General features: G+C 45.0%; 1 protein-coding gene across 1 annotated transcript in view; it reads right to left on the bottom strand.

Moving 5' to 3' along the window:
- Positions 1-20484, bottom strand: part of LOC139570092 (protocadherin-15-like) — a 314364-nt gene that overhangs the window by 173554 nt on the left and 120326 nt on the right. Inside the window, exons 5-8 of the mRNA XM_071391605.1 lie at positions 9252-9412; positions 8487-8642; positions 902-1021; positions 512-622 (exon numbers count right to left, since the gene is read on the bottom strand). Of these exons, the coding sequence (XP_071247706.1) occupies positions 512-622; positions 902-1021; positions 8487-8642; positions 9252-9412 (548 nt within the window). The remainder of the gene's footprint in view (positions 1-511; positions 623-901; positions 1022-8486; positions 8643-9251; positions 9413-20484) is intronic.

Genomic DNA, 20484 nt, shown 5'->3' with positions numbered 1-20484 from the left:
GGCAGCTCTAGCAGGGCAGACATTTGACGAACTGACTTGTTGGAAGGGTGGCCTCATATGACGGTGCCACGTTGAAAGTCACTGAGCTCTTCCATAAGGCCATTCTACTGCAAATGTTTGTCTATGGAGATTGCATGGCTGTGTGCTCTATTTTATACACCTGTCAGTAACGGCTGTGGCTGAAATAGCCGAATCCACTAATTTAATGGAGTGTCCACGTACTTTTGTAGGTATAGTGTATCTTTAGGAGCTGATCCATTGTGAGTATTGTGAAATAATTATTATGTTAAGGTAAGATTTGAAAATAGAAAGCTGATCTGAGAGCAGTGCTGTCTTACTTTCGACCCTTTCAGTGTCGTCCCAATGACACACGTAGCGAACGTTCTCTCTGTTTTGGGAAATGCATGTTACCTCTTCGGCCATCGTTGTAACGACGCGTCATTAAAACCCTCTTAAGCCTAACTCCATCTCTATCGGGAAACCATAGATACCAACAGACAGACAGACTTACATTGGCCTGGATGAGAATCAGGTAGCGGGTGATTTCCTCGTAGTTGAGCCTCTCCCTCAGGACCACCGAGCCGGAGAGGGTGAGAGGGATGTCAAACGTCCTGTTGGCCGTCTGCGACACAAAGAGATACAGTGCCCTGGGTTAAGAGTGGACTCTACTTAGGAAAGCTTTCCCCATGAGAAATGCATTGTCTGCCAGAGCGGGTGCAGAGATCTCGGGGGTAGAGATTGCCTCAACAGGACGTGTGTGGCCTTCTGACTCCTACTTAGTGACATGAGTAAAACCGTACTGCTCTAATGTCTTTATCAATCTTTTTGGACTGTGATGTGTGATTGCCATCAGTCGTGGCTTTAAAGAGAATGTGTCAGTAAGTGTTGAGATGTGACGTACCGGGTCAGTTGGGTTGTACTGGATGATGTATTCGATCTGTCCGTTAGGGCCGTCATCAATGTCCAGGGCTCCATTGTTCCCAGTGAAGCCGGAGAAGATGGTAGTGCCAACTGGGGTCAACTGTAAGACAACATTATTACAACCTAATGACAGTGCTAACAATTCAAACGCTAAAAATAATTCCCCACACGAGTGTCAGTTTTTCATGTGCTAAGCCTTCGGTCAACAACAACCTGCTTCAGAACACTAATGATCCAACACCAATGATCCTGAATGTGACATACAGTCACGGCTAAACCAGCAAGCTGCAGGGCTCCAGATTGAGACCATTTAGTCACATTTTGCGACCCTTTGACTTGGCAGTGCTAATTGGATTTTTAATTGGTCGCATCCTTGCGAGTTGCAAATCCTATCTCTTTCAAATCTCAGAAGTTCTTATTTTTGGGGCGGCTAAAACCATGATTCGGTCAAACAGTACGCATTAGGGGCCCCCCGAGTGGCACAACGGTCTAAGGCACTGCATTGCAGTACTTGAGGCGTCACTACAGACCTGGGTTCGATCCCAGGCTGTGTCAGAACCGTCCGTAACCGGGAGTCCCATAGGGCGGCGCACAACAGGCCTAGTGTCGTCCGGGTTATGGGAGGGTTTGGCCAGGGGGGCTTTACTTGGCTCATTGCGCTTTAGCGACTCCCTGTGGCTGGTCGGGTGCCTGCAGGCTGACTACGGCTGTCAGTTGAACAGTGTTTCCTCCGACACATTGGTGCAGCTGGCTTCCGAGTTAAACTGGCGGGTGTTAAGAAGAGCGGTTAGGCGGGTCATGTTTCGGAGGATGCATGACTCAACCTTCGCCTCTCCTGATCTGTTGGGGAGTTGCAGCGATGAGACAAGATCTCAATTGGATATCACGAAATTGGGGAGAAAAAGAGGGTAAAATACAAAAAAATAACAACAAAAAACAGTTAACCTACTGACAGTGTCTTTGAGATGTGGAGCGAGGCGCACGAGTGCTATCAGCTGTCATACCTGAGCCCCACAGTGGCTCTCTATCAGTCATACCTGAGCCCCACAGTGGCTCTCTATCAGTCATACCTGAGCCCCACAGTGGCTCTCTATCAGTCATACCTGAGCCCCACAGTGGCTCTCTATCAGTCATACCTGAGCCCCACAGTGGCTCTCTATCAGTCATACCTGAGCCCCACAGTGGACCTCTATCAGTCATACCTGAGCCCCACAGTGGACCTCTATCAGTCATACCTGAGCCCCACAGTGGCTCTCTATCAGTCATACCTGAGCCCCACAGTGGACCTCTATCAGTCATACCTGAGCCCCACAGTGGACCTCTATCAGTCATATCTGAGCCCCACAGTGGACCTCTATCAGTCATACCTGAGCCCCACAGTGGACCTCTATCAGTCATACCTGAGCCCCACAGTGGACCTCTATCAGCTGTGAGAAGAGGAGATAATAGTCTAGCATCTGTTGGCAGCACAGAGGAAACGTGGTTATTTGAGCTCCTCTGCTACTCTTATATCTGACAAGACTTTTCAGGAACACAAAAATATGTCAGAGACAAGAGGAAGACAGGAGACAGTTCAGCGAAACACTACCTGATCTCAGCTATGGTTTGACTGGTACTGAATTGAAAAAAAAGAAGTCTCAGAATAGGAGAAATCTAATAGAAAACCCACAGCAGGGGTATCAGAGGTCATTTCTAAAGAGATGCTGTAATGAAAGTGGAGGCAGGATTTCATGTTTCCCATGTGCAAATTGAAAATATCCCAAGTCGTCGACGACAGAATAGGAAAGGCCAAACACCCAATCCATTCGGCAGTGTTGTTAGCCAAAAAACAACAACGTAAAGCATGCATTATTTAGGAGCTAACGACGTGTGAGTCTATATCAAAATGGTGAATCGTGGTGTCTGTCCTCATTGAGGTGCAAGGCTCTCCCCCCCCCCCCGCCGCCCCGCCACAGACACACCTCTGGGAGCACATCAACCCTCCACGTCCCTCCGTCTGCACGTCAGCGCCTCCATGATAAACATTGCGTAGCAGACTGTATGCACGAAGGCTGTCGTAATGAATTCTTTAATGTAGGACAAAGAAGTGTACAGTGCCTTTAATAACCAAGAAATGACACGGGAGATATCTAATAATAACAGGGGGTTGAGCAGAATGTTATATGTCATAGTGGTACATTTATTGAGATATACAAGGAGAGGCCAACAATTCTCCCCATTTGAGATAAACATGGTCTTGTCAGGTTAAGGAATATCTAAAGCTGCCTGTGCACCTCAAGACTAGTCCGTGCCTGAGTAACACGTGTGAGGGATTCAGCTCTTAAAGATGTAGTTAATGGCACCCAAGTGGCGCAGTGGTCTAAGACACTGCATCTCAGTGCAAGAGGCATCGCTGCAGTACCTGGTTCGAATCCAGGCTACATCACATCCGGCTGTGATTGGGAGGGCGGCGCGCAATTGGCCCAGCGGCGTCTGGGTTTGGCCGGGGTAGGCAGTCATTGAATTTGTTAAGAATTTGAATTTGTTAAGAATTTGTTCTTAACTGGCTTGCCCAGTTAAATAAAAGTTAAATAGAGAAAAATTAAAAATGGCATTTATAAACAGTGTTGAGGTGTGACAAGAGCATACAGCTGGAACACATTCAAATAATCACGTCTTCAACAGAGATTTTATTTTTCTCTCCGCTTCGACAGCCCTGTAGAACTCCATTATGTGGGCTTAGGTACTACTAGACGCTCCATGTTGACTGATGGACAAGGGACTGCATTCTGTATCTCTGTGTCAGTTTAACATTTCAAACACTGCAGAGCAGAATACGGAAAGCAACCATGCCCAACCGTTTGAGACCAGCAGCTTCAGCTACTCTGCAAGGCTGCTTGCTAATGAGCTAAATTGACTAGGATGACACTCAGGGGAACCTCTTTCAATTAGGGAAAAGCTGAAAAATCCCCATGTCACTATTTTGGACCACGGTGGCACACCAGCCACTCTATGGCCTTCTATGCCCAGAAGGCCATAGAGTGGCCTACAGATGTAGGATCTTAATTTGATCACCCTATTGCAGGAGAACTTTCCTGCAATGCAGGACATTTTAAACTTGTAATGTATTTGAAGTTTTTAAAGGCTTCTGAAGTTTGTACTTTCCACTTTGAAATTTCATTCATGATTTTTCCTTACAAAAAATGGATCAACCCCTACAAATATGCCCATGAATTACAATCCACATAATAATTCACATTTCCTGTTACTGCAGGATTATGTTCCTGCTGTAGCAAACTGGGTCAAATGAAGATCCTACACTTGTACAGTTAAACCACATAGAGACCCATGAGGGTCCCTCTGGTGGTCCCACTGTTAACCCTTTACACTCGTGGGAATTGACCTACAGTATGTGGAAAGGGCTAAAATGCATAACCATGCTAGCAATTGAAAGGGAACAGTTTGGATATAATATGAAAATTATTAGACCAAAGGCGAGGACACAACAGTTCACCTGACACAAGACTGTTGATCTTACATGCATTTTACATTTACTGTACGTTTTGCCGTATTTGTTGATAATAAAATCTGAAAATATTCTGATAAGACCATTCCTGGAAAATGTGGGGTATGACAAGGGTTTGAGTGAGAGGACTAACTGGTGTCTCCAAAGTGTGCACAGTTCCTAAGCAATTCCTAAGGCACTTTTATGACTCAAAGCAGAGTCTTCAACTATAAGGTGCTTATCTGAGCTCTCCTAGCTGTGCCGTTCAGGAACTACGGCAAGCACACTTGTAGATGTTTCATTTGGAACACAACCCTGCAATCACACAATTACAAAAACAGTCCATTATATATCACAATCTGGGTCAGGTGGGCATGATTTGAAAGCTTGTTCTATTGCTAAATGATAAAATATGACCTTACAGTGCTAGGCTGTCAGAAGGAAATTCAGAGAAACAAATAGACATTTTTGTTTGCAAAGAAAGAAATCATGAGTATGTTCAGGTGTATGTGCCCCGGCTAATTTTCTTCACAATAAACAAACACACAAGGGCTCGTTCTGCCCAGGATAACTTAGGGTATGATGCCATGTCATCTTGTAACTGCACATCAAACATAGTGATCATAAGCGTTGACACTGTATTTGACATGAGTTTTATGATATGGAAATGTGACGTGCACATTTGGACTCGCGGGTGTTTGACTTGCTTGTATGACATCAAAGAGGTCTTTATGATAATCCTCAACGGCTCACCTTTCAAAATACATCGAGTCCTCTTTCATTTACAGCATTTCCCTCACTTAGACAACAAAACATTTGCAAAAGTTGCTCAATTAGCGAGAGGCATGGGGCAACTTCTTGTCGCTGGCGGTGCTCATGTTCAGATCGTCTGTCAGACTAAACCCATACAGAGCTGTGAAGCGGAGAGCCTAATGTTAAACGGCATTTATAAACTGGGTGGTTCGAGCACTGAATGCTGATTGGCTGACAGACGTGGTATATCAGACCGTATACCACGGGTATGACAAAACATGTATTTTTACTGCTCTAATTACATTGTTAACCAGTTTATAATAGCAATAAGGTACCTCAGAGGTTTGTGGTATATGGCCAATATACCACGACTAAGAACTGTATCCAGGCACTCCGCGTTGCATTGTGCGTGAGAACAGCCCTTAGCCATGGTATATTGGCCTTATACCACACCCTCTCGTGCCTTATTGCTTAAGTATAGCATGTTACCGTACAGCCACTACGTTCCAATTTAGGTGTTTATCAGTGTCTAAATCTGCCATTTTCAACCCGTATACGGGTACGAGTGTAAAGGGTTAAACCAGATAGAGACCCGTGGAGGTCCCACTGTTAGACCAGACAGAGACCCGTGGAGGTCCCACTGTTAAACCAGATAGAGACCCGTGGAGGTCCCACTGTTAGACCAGATAGAGACCCATGGAGGTCCCACTGTTAAACCAGATAGAGACCCATGGAGGTCCCACTGTTAAACCAGATAGAGACCCATGGAGCTCCCACTGTTAAACCAGATAGAGACCCATGGAGGTCCCACTGTTAAACCAGATAGAGACCCATGGAGGTCCCACTGTTAGACCAGATAGAGACCGTGGAGGTCCCACTGTTAGACCAGATAGAGACCCATGGAGGTCCCACTGTTAAACCAGATAGAGACCCATGGAGGTCCCACTGTTAGACCAGATAGAGACCCATGGAGGTCCCACTGTTAAACCAGATAGAGACCCATGGAGGTCCCACTGTTAGACCAGATAGAGACCGTGGAGGTCCCACTGTTAGACCAGATAGAGACCCGTGGAGGTCCCACTGTTAAACCAGATAGAGACCCATGGAGGTCCCACTGTTAGACCAGATAGAGACCCGTGGAGGTCCCACTGTTAGACCAGATAGAGACCCATGGAGGTCCCACGGTTAAACCAGATAGAGACCCATGGAGGTCCCACGGTTAAACCAGACAGAGACCCATGGAGGTCCCACTGTTAAACCAGATAGAGACCCATGGAGGTCCCACTGTTAGACCAGATAGAGACCCGTGGAGGTCCCACTGTTAGACCAGATAGAGACCCATGGAGGTCCCACGGTTAAACCAGATAGAGACCCATGGAGGTCCCACTGTTAAACCAGATAGAGACCCATGGAGGTCCCACTGTTAGACCAGATAGAGACCCATGGAGGTCCCACTGTTAAACCAGATAGAGACCCATGGAGGTCCCACTGTTAGACCAGATAGAGACCCATGGAGGTCCCACTGTTAAACCAGATAGAGACCCATGGAGGTCCCACGGTTAAACCAGATAGAGACCCATGGAGGTCCCACGGTTAAACCAGATAGAGACCCGTGGAGGTCCCACTGTTAAACCAGACAGAGACCCATGGAGGTCCCACTGTTAGACCAGATAGAGACCCATGGAGGTCCCACTGTTAGACCAGATAGAGACCCATGGAGGTCCCACTGTTAGACCAGATAGAGACCCATGGAGGTCCCACTGTTAGACCTAGTGCTGAGCCATTAATCAAAATGTTTGGTTATTATTCCTTTTTTAAACAACTTGACGTTGGTTCAATTATTTGAATTCCATTCTGTTTATACATTTTTCTGTGAGCTCGATGTGCAGTTTCTGTAGAGATAAATCAGATCAAGATTGAACTGTGCAATGTAGTAGGGAGTTGTAATTTCCAACAAGCCAATATTCGACATAGTTTAGCGCAGAAAACGTGGCAATTAACTACAATGGCCATAATCCAATGTGCGCCCGCTTAAACTTGTCCGGTCTGGGTGGAGCACTGAGCTTTAATATGAACAGTGTGGAGCAGACATGGAGACGGAGAGAAGAGAGAAACACAGTGATCGAGAGGGTTAGAAAGCCGTTGCTTCTCGAGCATGAAAATACATGATCTAAGTGATCAATAGCTGGTATTCAGCAGTCATACAAGTATGCCTTATTTACTTTGAAGAACTACTAAAATAGTGACTTTGTCAGACAGCATAGGCAGCAGCTCTATAGAGATGAGATGACTTGGAATGAAATAATAAAGTCGTCAAATAAAACAAATGTAATATACACAACAAATGAAATATTTTATTAAAGTAAAGTAATGGTAATAAATTATGGTTAATAAGTGATAAGCAGTAATGGGCAGTCACTAGCATCATGGGACTTTTATTCATTGTTTTATTCAGTGTTGTTACAGCATTCAACCCCCATAATGCATAGTGCATTTCATGTGCCTAAAAAAAAAGTGAAACCTAAATCGAAAAAAATTGATTAATTTTGAATAATCGAACCGAAACCGAACCGACCTCAAAAAGCACTAATCAAAAATCAGGAAGTCTCCAGAATGGGATAATGGACCACCACTGTTAAACCACACAGAGAATCAGGACGTCTCCATAATGGGCCATGGTCCACGCATGATACACTCTGTATGTCATTATATTACCCAGTCATGTATTACCGTTACAGTCATTTTAATGACCAAAGACTCAGTCCCTTTTTTAACAGTCAAAAAGCTCCATCTGAATACATTTAATTAGATTTGAAGTTATTACCCGTACCTACCAGTCCACAGTCACTGAGCAACGGCTAATATTTCACATTTTTACAGCATTTTTTTCAAATCATATGGCCCTTTTCAGGTTGAACGGACTGAAATATTTCATGCTAAGTAATGAGATACTGCTCACACATCGTCTTGGATTGTAATAAAATATTTAACTAGGCTGTCCTGGGGGCCTCACCTCCAGTGGCGGTTCTAGACCATTTCAACTGGGGGGGCCAAGCTGGGGCCAGTTGTACTGTTAGAGAGGCCAGTTACATTAGACGTTATTGTTGTCATATCGTTTTCTTCACTGCATTGCAGGCATTAGCAGGCAAAAGACCATGTTCATAATCATTCAACTATTTATTTGCATTTTCTGTCTAATAACGGATGTAAAAAAAGAACGATAGCAAAAATTTGTTATGTAAAAATTATTTCATACTCCACATTTAGGGGGGCCACAAGGGGGTCCAAAATTGTTGTCACAGCCCCCCCCAGAACCGCTAGTGCTCACCTCATTTATGGCGACATAGTAGCGAGGCTGCTGGAATCGGGGTGCGTTGTCATTGCGATCCCTCACCACGATGCGCACCTCGTGTAAAATGACGGTCCCGACCAGCTCATTGGTGCACTGGACCTGGACAACAATGGAATGGATGTAGGACGGGGGCTAAAAGGAAGGAAGAAGTTTTAGTCTCGGAAATCCCAGACCTAGGGGAACAACGCTAATGTGGGAGGCAAACGTCTGCCTAGGGAGACTAAATAGGTATCTTTTCAGTACAAACCGAGGACAGGAGGGGACAGAGTCATTTGCGAGTTCTTTTTCCTAATTCTATGGCCATGTGTCTCCTTTTAAACTGGTTCACACTGAAGTACAGGACTGAGATGGATGTGTACAACATCTAGCGGAAGGTATGGCTCAGATTCTACCTTTTAATCTCTGTGATTATCATAGAGTAGTTTAACACCAGTACATAACATATACCATTTAGCAGAAGCTTTTATCCACTGTACTGTGTACAAAGTGGACATGTGCAGTACACTATGAATGTATACATGTCCAATAGGAGAATGCAAAAGAAAAACACTGAACAGAAAGAAGCTACATTATCCTGTAGAGCTTACTTTACCTCAGGATGTATTTTAAGGGAATGTACATGTATAGCTAACCTGCAGTGAACAGTTTTTTCTTTAGAGGAACCCAAACCACAAACCCTTTTGAGTTCTATTCTCCACAGACAAACATATGGATAGTCATAGTGAGTGTCAGAGGACTTACATCTCGGTCGAGGGCCCTGCCAGTGCTGTTGAGGTACAGCCTTTGTCTGACCGGGTCCAATATTACCCAGTGGTTGTAGTTGTCTCGGAGGGAGAGAGAGATGGTTCTGCCTGGGTCTTCCACTCGGCCTTGGATTTGCATATTCTCAACCAAAAGTGTTCCTTATGAGAAAAGAAAAGAAGTTCCTTAGAAATGCAGTAAGGAGTTGATTGACAGAGATGTGATAAAACTACCTCCTATAAGCAGGTTCTCTGGGCAGTAAACGTTCCCTTGTGGTGTTAAACTCACTCTTCTCGAGTGCTCTTTTATGAGATATTGTTACTTTCTTTCAGAAAAGCACAAGTAGAGAGAAAAATAAGCCCAGGACAACAAAAGCTTCTGACTCATATGACTTATTTTCTGAGAATTAAAAGTTCCTACGGAAAAAAACTTAAACAACTGCTAGACTGAAATGTTTTCAAATCAGAGGAGACCAATTAGTTGATTCCAGCAGCATTTGAATGATGCATAACCTCTGAAAATTGTCAGCTATTGACGTTCATGAAAACCAGGGAGCCGACCAAGCTAAAATTACATTTGACATCTTGACCATCTTCTCTGAAGCATGCCTGCTTTCCACACACTCTGATGCTGCAGTCCAGACAGGGACTAACAACCTGCCAGATATCAAGCTTTGATGGTGCCTGAGCCTGAAGGTACTACCGTCCATGTACGTTCATTCCAATTACGGCAAGCACTGGCCAGTTCAGCCTCCGCTAATTACACAGTACTACCCTCTGGACACATATTTCTGACATCAATTGTTGTGCAGTTAGAGTGGCTGTCAAACTTCAAACCCACGCCTAGCCTAGGTCCAGTACACACTACAAATAATGGTTCTAAATAGTACCAGATGGGTGTTCTTTGGCTTGTAACCATAGCGGAACCCTTTTTGGTGCTATATAGAACCCTTTCCTAAGGTTCTATAAAGAACCATTAAATAAGGTTATATACAGTGCATACGATAAAGAACCATTAAATAAAGTTATATACAGTGCATACGATAAAGAACCATTAAATAAAATTATATACAGTGCATTCGGGAAAGTATTCAGACCCCTTGACTTTTTCCACATTTTGTTATGTAACAGCCTTCTTCTAAAATGTATTAAATACATGTTTTCCCTCATCATTCTACACACAATAGCCCATAATGACAAAGCAAAAACAGTTTTTTATACATTTTTGCAAATGTAAAAAAAAAACACACAAAAAAACACCTTATTTACATAAGTATTCGGACCCTTTGCCATGAGACTCGAAATTGAGCTCAGGTGCATCCTGTTTCCATTGATCATATTGAGATGTTTCTACAACTTGATTGGAGTCCACCTGTGGTAAATTCAATTGATTGGACATGATTTGGAAAGGCACACGCCTGTCCATATAAGGTCCCACATTTGACAGTGCATGTCAGAGCAAAAACCAAGCCATGAGGTCGAAGGAATTGTCCGTAGAACGCCAAGACAGGATTGTGTCGAGGCACAGACCTGGGGAAGGGTACCAAAACATTTCTGCAGCATTGAAGGTCCCCAAGAACACAGTGGACTCCATCATTCTTAAATGGTAGAACGTTGGAACCACCATTACTCTTTCTAGAGCTGGCAGCCTGGCCAAACTGAGCAATTGGGAGAGAAGGGCCTTGGTCAGGGAGGTGACCAAGAGCCCGATGGGCACTCTGACCGAGCATCAGAGTTCCTCTGTGGAGATGGGAGAACCTTCCACAAGGACAACCATCTCTGCAGCACTCCACCAATCAGGCCTTCATGGTAGAGTGACCAGACGGAAGCCACTCCTCAGTAAAAGGCACATGACAGCCCGCTTGGAGTTTGCCAAAAGGCACCAAAAAGACTCTCAGACCATGAGAAACAAGATTCTCTGGTCTGATGAAACCAAGATTGAACTCTTTGGCCTGAATGCCAATTGTCACAACTGGAGGAAACCTGGGACCATCCCAACGGTGAAGCATGGTAGTGGCAGCATCATGCTGTGGGGTTGTTTTTCAGCGGCAGGGACTGGGAGACTAGTCAGGATTGAGGGAAAGATGAACGAAGAAAAGTACAGAGAGATCCTTGGTGAAGAAGGCTGTAACGTAACAAATGTGGAAAAAGTCAAGGAGTATGAATACTTTCCAAATGCAATGTTTATACAGTACCAGTCAAAAGTTTGAACACACCTACTCATTCAAGGGTTTTTCTTTATTTTTTTACTATTTTCTACATTGTAGAATACTAGTGAAGACATCAAAACTATGAAATAACACACATGGAATCATATAGTAACCAAAAAAAGTGTTAAACAAATCAAAATATATGTTATATTTGAGATTCTTCATGAAGTAGTCACCTGGAATGCATTTCAATTAACAGGTGTGCCTTCTTAAAAGTTAATTTGTGGAATTTAATTCCTTCTTAATGCATTTGAGGCAATCATTTGTGCTGTGACAAGGTAGGGGTGGTATACAGATGATAGCCCTATTTGGTAAAAGACCAAGTCCATACTACGGCAAGAACAGCTCAAATAGGCAAAGAGAAACGACAGTTCATCATTACTTTAAGACATGAAGGTCAGTCAATACGGAAAATGTCAAGAACTTTGAACGTTTCTTCAAATGCAGTCGCAAAAACCATCAAGCGCTATGATGAAACTGGCTCTCATGAGGACCGCCACAGGAAAGGAAGACCCAGAGTCACCTCTGCTGCAGAGATTAAGTTCATTCAAGTTAATTGCACCTCAGATTGCAGCCCAAATAAATGCTTCACAGAGTTCAAGTAACAGACACATCTCAACATCAACTGTTCAGAGGAGACTGCGTGAATCAGGCCTTCAAACCAAATCAAATGTTATTTGTCCCATATGCTGAATACAACAGATGTAGACCTTACAGTGAAATGGTTAATTACAAGCCCTTAACCAACAATGCAGATTTAAGAAAAATACCTAAAAAAGTAACAAATAAAAGTAACAAATAATTAAAGAGCAGCTGTAAAATAACAATACCTAGGCTATATACAGGGGGCACCGGTACAGAGTCAATGTGCGGGGGCACCGGTTAGTCGAGGTAATTGAGGTATTATGTACATGTAGGTAGAGTTATTAAAGTGACTATGCATAGATAAAAACAGAGAGTAGCAGCAGCGTAAAATAGGGGGGGGGGGGGGGGGGGGGCAATGCAAAAAGTCTGAGTAGCCATTTGACTAGATGTTCATGAGTCTTATGGCTTGGGGGTAGAAGCTGTTTAGAAGCCTCTTGGACCTAGACTTGGCGCTCCGGTACTGCTTGCCGTGCGGTAGCAGAGAGAGCAGTCTATGACTAGGACCTTCCTCTGACACCACATGGTATAGAGGTCCTGGATGGCAGGAAGCTTGGCCCCAGTGATGTACTGGGCCATACGCACTACCCTCTGTAGTGCCTTGCGGTCGGAGGCCTAGCAGTTGCCATACCAGGCAGTGATGCAACCCGTCAGGATGCACTCGATGGTGCGGCTGTAGAACCTTTTGAGGATCTGAGGACCCATGCCAAATCTTTTTAGTTTCCTGAGGGGGAATAGGTTTGGTCGTGCCCTCTTCACGACTGTCTTGGTGTGCTTGGACCATGTTTTGTTTGTTGGTGATGCGGACGCCAAGGAACTTGAAGCTCACAACCTGCTCCAATCCAGCCCTGTCGATGAGAATGGGGGCGTGCTCGGTTCTCCTTTTCCTGTCGTCCACAATCATCTCTTTTGTCTTGATCACGTTGAGGGTGAGATTGTTGTCCTGGCACCACCCGGCCAGGTCTCTGACCTCCGCTCTATAGGCTGTCTCATTGTTGTCAGGTGATCAAGGTTCTTTACAGAACCAATCTCAAAGGTTCTTTGAAGGTCAGTTTGTAAAACCATACAGGGTTTTTAATTGTTGTCAGCCATATTATATTGTTTAAATTCCATAGGTGTTATTATTGTGTTAATTGACAAGTTGAATCAAGTGAGCTACCTCTGGAACAGCTGGGGGTCCAGAGAAAATTGAGAACCCCCGACTGATTTAGTCAACTGTTCTCAAATTACACAAGCCATACATGAGTCTTTCACAAGACACTATCACTAGCCATATTCATATATAACATGTAATAATAACACATGAGATAAACTGGAATGACACGCTCACTCACGATTGCACAAAAAGATCTGTGAGCAAGCCATGTCCCAAAATATTATAATGAGCCACCTCCCCTACATTTGAATTATCACTAAAAGAGCAAAAATACATTTTGTGAACTGTAAAGAACCATTGACGAACTCAAAGGGTTATCTGAGGCATTATGGTTCAACATAGAACCATCACCCTTCCCAGAGAACATTTTTTAGAGTGTATGAGGCCAGGCAAGAGGCTAGGGAAGAGAAGGGCAGACAGGCCAGAGGCTGGGGAAGAGAAGGGCAGACAGGCCAGGCCAGAGGCTGGAGAAGAGAAGGGCAGACAGGCCAGGCCAGAGGCTGGGGAAGAGAAGGCCAGACAGGCCAGAGGCTGGGGAAGGGGAAGGGCAGACAGGCCAGGCCAGAGGCTGGAGAAGAGAAGGGCAGACAGGCCAGGCCAGAGGCTGGAGAAGAGAAGGGCAGACAGGCCAGGCCAGAGGCTGGAGAAGAGAAGGGCAGACAGGCCAGGCCAGAGAAGGGCAGACAGGCCAGAGGCTGGGGAAGAGAAGGGCATACAGGCCAGGCCAGAGGCTGGGGAAGAGAAGGGCAGACAGGCCAGGCCAGAGGCTGGATAAGAGAAGAGCAGACAGGCCAGGCCAGAGGCTGGGAAAGAGAAGGGCAGACAGGCCAGGCCAGAGGCTGGGGAACAGGCTGGCTCCAGTCTCTAGCAACACTGGCTGAGTAACCTTAGGCTGGCTCCAGTCTCGAGCAACACTGGCTGTGTAACCTAGCCTCAGGCTGGCTCCAGTCTCGAGCAACACTGGCTGTGTAACCTAGCCTCAGGCTGGCTCCAGTCTCTAGCAACACTGGCTGAGTAAACTAACCTCAGGCTGGCCTCAGTCTCTAGCAACACTGGCTGAGTAACCTAGCCTCAGGCTGGCTCCAGTCTCGAGCAACACTGGCTGAGTTACCTAGCCTCAGGCTGGCTCCAGTCTCTAGCAACACTGGCTGAGTAAACTAACCTCAGGCTGGCTCCAGTCTCTAGCAACACTGGCTGAGTAACCTAACCTCAGGCTGGCTCCAGTCTCGAGCAACACCGGCTGAGTAACCTAGCCTCAGGCTGGCTCCAGTCTCTAGCAACACTGGCTGAGTAACCTAGCCTCAGGCTGGCTCCAGTCTCTAGCAACACTGGCTGAGTAACCTAGCCTCAGGCTGGCTCCAGTCTCGAGCAACACCTGCTGAGTAACCTAACCTCAGGCTGGCTCCAGTCTCAAGCAACACTGGCTGAGTAACCTAGCCTCAGGCTGGCTCCAGTCTCGAGCAACACTGGCTGAGTAAACTAACCTCAGGCTGGCTCCAGTCTCGAGCAACACTGGCTGAGTAAACTAACCTCAGGCTGGCTCCAGTCTCGAGCAACACTGGCTGAGTAAACTAACCTCAGGCTGGCTCCAGTCTCGAGCAACACTGGCTGAGTAAACTAACCTCAGGCTGGCTCCAGTCTCGAGCAACACTGGCTGAGTAAACTAACCTCAGGCTTACTTTTGCTGTATGTTGACAGCATATGGAAATGTGAAAGCCTCATCTTGTGCTTGAAGCAGTTTACAGTGTTTGAAGCATGTTTCTGACAGCTGATTAGAATGCTTGGCTATGTACAATTTGAATAAGCAGCAGTATGTGTATGTTATGTGTTCATGTTACAAAACCCTGTCACCTTCAGTAATGATTTAATTTACATTCCACACGGCTGTTTCTTCTGTTTACTGCAGTTTGTTCCTAGCTGAATTCCCAACTACAATGCTTCTTCTGCCTGATTGGAAAATCAGGGTCCCTGTACTCAGAAGTGCACTGATTAAAAACACACATCCGCAAAGGAGATCTGCATGTTCAATCAACAGATGACTACGCAGACACACACACACACACACACACACACACACACACACACACACACACCCTTTGGTTGGGAAGTGTCTCTTAGGGTTTCGCTCACCACCCTTTTGCTTGTGCCTCGTAATGATGCTCTATGTTGCTGTCAAGGCAACGACGTCCAATGTACTTCTCCACCTATATATACACAGACAATAGCAACAGTTTACCAGAGAGCACTCTGGGAACAATACATGGAACAAAGCCAATATCTACAGGGAAAACGAGAGAGAGCCGAGTTGAAAAGGTTGCTAGGTTTCTTTTTACACTCACTAAACAAACAAGAGAGATGACTGCACACAAGTGAACATTCCACATGTCTATGAGGAATTGCAGTGAGACTTGGTTCACTGGCTGCATCTTTTCTCTAATGTGCTAAGGGACTTCTTCCTTGTGTATCATTTAAACATTTGATGAAAGATAATTTCACTTCTTCAGGTGCTGGACAGAAAAGGCAGAAAAACCTGTAATTCACAACAGTGATTCAGGTGTTAGACAGAGGGACAACATGTCACTCTCGTCTGATCAATTCATCTATTGGAAGAATAGGCAGGCTTTCCGGAAGCTCAGTCATTTGTCGCTGAGCATCTCCATTCGTTACACGTGTTATACCATCTACACATTATTCATTTGTCACTTATGACTCTAATCTTACCTCATCCCCTGCTCTACTCCAGTTGTGTTTGCGTACAGCAGCCAGATGGTTGTTATTCTACACTGATGGTTAAAAGAACACATTAGTGGCTGGTGCTGTTTGAGTTACAGTACAGACACAGACAGCACTTCCCTCTCTGTTTCCCGGCAGCTGTGGGCTGACATTTGACCAGCAGCGAGCGGAGTCATGCAGGTCCCTCAGCAGCTGGCACATGGGATGGCATCCTGGCATGGTCCTGCAAGCTGGCAGAGTACCTGTGACTGGTGATGGGTAGACAGTGGAGGCTTGGCTCCCTGTCGGATCATACTGGGCTCCAGCCTCCTGGATACGAGGAGAAAGCTGCTGGGTCAGCTCTGTTTACTCATGAATCATTGTTCCCATTCACCCCATGCAGAGCAAGCATTTACAATAGGACAGGCAGCGAGACATGCTGATCTTAGTCCATTATCTCTTGTGGAATTACCCAGGTAGAGTACTCTCAAAGGCAGTGATATTTTGTTAGTAGGCGTACTGGTGTTGGGCATATTGTGGAGCGATGTAAACAATTTTATTTCACCCAGTGTCTATCTCAAGCATACCAGACAGACACTATTGAAAACCCTGTTGATTATTGAATACATTCATTCTCTCTTGAGCTATAAAGTGCACACAGTACATTCGTTTATTTTATAAATACCAGAGACCTTGGCATGGAATGTAAGCATTTACATTTGTTTCTCAAGGTCTCCGAGGCTTTTATCACACACATTAAAAAAGGTTGTACAGTTTGAAAGAAAAGCCTTTAGGAGTGAGCAGCTATTTTGTGAATTTTCTCCTGACCAGTGCTTGACTTGGGCAGGAGCTCACCGGAGCATAGTACCGACACCTCAAATGTTCTACTGCTTGAGCTCCTGTTCCTCTTACAGAATATTAGCTCAACAGTAGTGTGGCGCTCCTGCACCCAAATATAAACAGTACCGGCACCCCAAATGACCACTGCTCCTGACAAAGTATATTTCTATATTATATTTCTACATGGGTACATTTTTCATGTACAAATGGACAAAAGGAATGCATACAGTATGTGAGGATGTTGTTCATCGACTACAGCTCGGCCTTCAATACCATAGTGCACACTTAGCTCACCACAAAGCTCACGGCCCTGAGTCTGAACTCCTCCCTATGCAACTGGGTCCTGGACTTCCTGTCAGGCTGTTCCCCAAGTGGTGAAGGTAGGCAACATTACCTCCTCGACACGGACTCTCAACACGGGGGCCCAACAAGGGTGCGTCGACAGTCCCCTCCTGTACTCCCTGTATACCCACGTTCGATGACGACACGACAGTAGAAGTCCTGATTACCAATAACGACGAGACGTCCTACAGGGAGGAGGTAGACAACATCTCCCTCAACGTCAGAAAAACAAAGGAGCTACTTGTGGACTTCAGGAGGAACTGGGCACGGGCATGGGCATGCATCCATCCTCATCAACAGGGCTGCTGTGAACATAGTCAAAAACGTAAAGTTCCTCTGCTGACCATACGGACACCGCGGTGAAGAAGGCACGACAGCGACTCTTTAACCTCAGGATGCTGAAGAAATCTGCCCTGTCCCCGAGGACCCTCACAGTGTTCTACAGGAGCACCATCGAGAGCATACTACCGGGCTGCATCACAGCCTGGCAGGGCAACTCCACCGCCGCAGACCTCAAGGCGCTACAGAGGGTGGGTGCACACTGCCTGCCCTCCAGGACACCTACAACACCAGGCGTCCCAGGAAAGCCAAGAAGATCATCAGGGACCCCAGCCATGGCCTGTTCTCCCCGCTTCCATCACTAAGATGCGGGCATTACAGGAGCGTCATGGCAAAAACTGGAAGACTGGCCAAGAGCTTCTACCCCTAGATCATCAGGCTGCTGAATAGCCACCACTAGTCGGCCTCCCCCCTGTCCTCCTCCCCCCATTGTTACAGTGTTAATATGTATTTGATTTCTATTTTTAGTTATTACTTGTATTGTTTTTATTTCTCATTTTTGGAGCTCGGCGTTGAAGATTTCCACTGTACCATGTAATTACACCTGCAACCATATACATGTGACTGTTCAACTTCTAATCTGATCTAGTGTAGAAGAGAGAGAACGCGCTTCACATATTTTGCCTTTCATTTAATCTAAGGAAAGAAATGTTTTTGGGCCGATGACAACGATAATAAATTGCCATGATCCATTTCTCCCTGACATTACTGTACAAGTGAGCGACTCTGAGGAGTCCCATGATTAAAATGATCAGAGTAAAATCAAATGAGCATAGCAGGGGTGGATGTGGGAGAAGGTTGGGGGGAACGGTTCAGTTTTGCTGCAGGATATACTGGTATAAGCATTAGACAGTGAGCGAGTGCATGTAACCACTGGTGAACAACACATTACAGATTTCTTCATCTTCTTCATCTCTTTGGCTCCAGCTGCTTCTAGAGAATGGTGCTTTGTGGGATGTGGAACCCAACATGACAGAGTACATGAGGTGATGATCTAACTCAGGACTCTTAATGGTGACATAGTTGTTTTCTGGGGCAGCATTCACCAGCGTGAAGCCTAAAGTGTCCGTTTTTCACATTCAAGACCCCTGGTCTGAGGACAATTGGACACGGTCCTCATAAAATGGCCTAATAGTTAACCCTCTGCTGCTATTACTAGTAGTACAGTCCCTGCAGGACCTGATCACTACCAGGCAATGAGCCTGGGACTATATTGGTCCATTAGAGGAGACGTTTAATCAAGACACAAAGTCAAGGGCTCTGACCAGGTCTCATAGAACTGAGCACTCTGCCGGCTGGCCAGCCAGTCCAGGATGATTTAGAGCAGTGGCTGGCACTGAGTCCTAATGCACACCACCATGCAGGCTGAGCAGAGGACAGGGGATGCAGGCAGCAACAACACAAATCACTGAATGAGAGAACTTCTCATTAACACTACGTACCTGGGTAAAGAGGCTTATCCTCAGTGGCAGGTGACAGGGATGTAGGGTTTTAGGGTAATTTTTCATGTTATGTAATGTATTACTGTAAATATATTTATTGCTCGAATCTGACTGAAATGGCATAACTGGTATTGCATAAGCAACTATTTCCAATATACATTTTGGGGGTTTTCAGGTTGCCAGATTATAGGGATAATAAGAGTGGAGTAAAGAAGTCAGGAATTAACCAGGACATGCGATCGAAGGAAGTGCAAAACATTGTGAAAAACGAAATGTTTTTAATGAGGTAAGAGAACAGTGGCATGTACAGTAAGTCATCTCACAAACCAGAGTTGGTTGTCCTCCATTCCTCCTTCCCCATTCCTGGCTATATTCTCTGCCTAATACCTATCTCTTAGCATGATGTGTACTGTATGTACGGTGGAGAGCCTTCTGACTTGGATAACTATCGTCCAATTTCCAAGCTATCTTCCCTTGCCAAATTTTTAGAGTCCCTTACTATTGTGTTGCCTTATTTCTTGACCTGTCAAAAGCGTTTGATAGGGTTGACCATTTCTTACTTGTTCAAAGGTTGTGTGAAATAGGCCTAGATCAGTCATCATGCTATTTGGTTCAAGAACTATCTAACGGACAGGACACAATGGAGCGGTTTCACGGACAGAGTTTCATTTAAATCAGGACTATTCTAATTCTACTTAAATTAATCCTGATTTTTTTTTTAAATGGCTTTCTGAGACGTTGCTTAACTTCAGATGAATTAGTTCTAGATTACGGAGTCCCAGACTAAGGTAAATTAGATTAACGATGTGCACTTAGTGCTGACCAAAGGATGCTTCCAAAACTAGGGATGGGACACTAATACATAAGCATTGTGTGGAATTGGAGCAAGTCACCAAAACCAAACAATGGACAGAGGTAAAAGAAAACATTCAAAGAATGTCTGTGACTTTGAAAAAACCCTCTTCAAGTGAATTATGTCAAACCACCCAGTTATGGAGAACAAACAGCATGTTTCATCAACAGAAAACAAGAAGAAGAACGCCCTGGACAACCATCTGTAATGAATTCAACTCAAAGGAAAAAGTAAAAAAAAGCTACAACAACTTCAGGTACGATACTGTATTTACTGTTGTCCCACTTTTACAAAGAGTCACTTTGAAATTGTACTTTTCTTGTGTAACAACACAGTGGGGCCTACATTTATTTGTGACAGAAATGTAACACAAAACACTATCATCCATAATTACTAATCTCATTTCTATATTTTCGTATTTCTAAAGGTCCTGTGGGAAAAAAAGTAATTCAAATGAAAGAAGATAAATGCTGTTGCTCGTAGGGAGTGTTTCACGACTGGTGGCGGACCCCAAGTAAGATTAGAGACAGATAAACTGGGGGACTTGTTGACCGGGATCAGTGATAGCCAGCAACCCCTGGATGGTATCCCTGATGATGACCATTTGGACAGTTCAGATGGGAGATGGTTCCAATCCTCATTTGGTAGGACACATCCATTCATCATGGGCCATCCCCGGATTGCAGGGAAGATGTAAT

Source organism: Salvelinus alpinus, chromosome 3 (assembly GCF_045679555.1).
Source record: "Salvelinus alpinus chromosome 3, SLU_Salpinus.1, whole genome shotgun sequence".
NCBI lineage: Eukaryota > Metazoa > Chordata > Actinopteri > Salmoniformes > Salmonidae > Salvelinus > Salvelinus alpinus.
The sequence above is the reverse complement of the archived record's forward strand: the minus strand, read 5'-3'. Positions and strand labels throughout refer to the sequence as shown.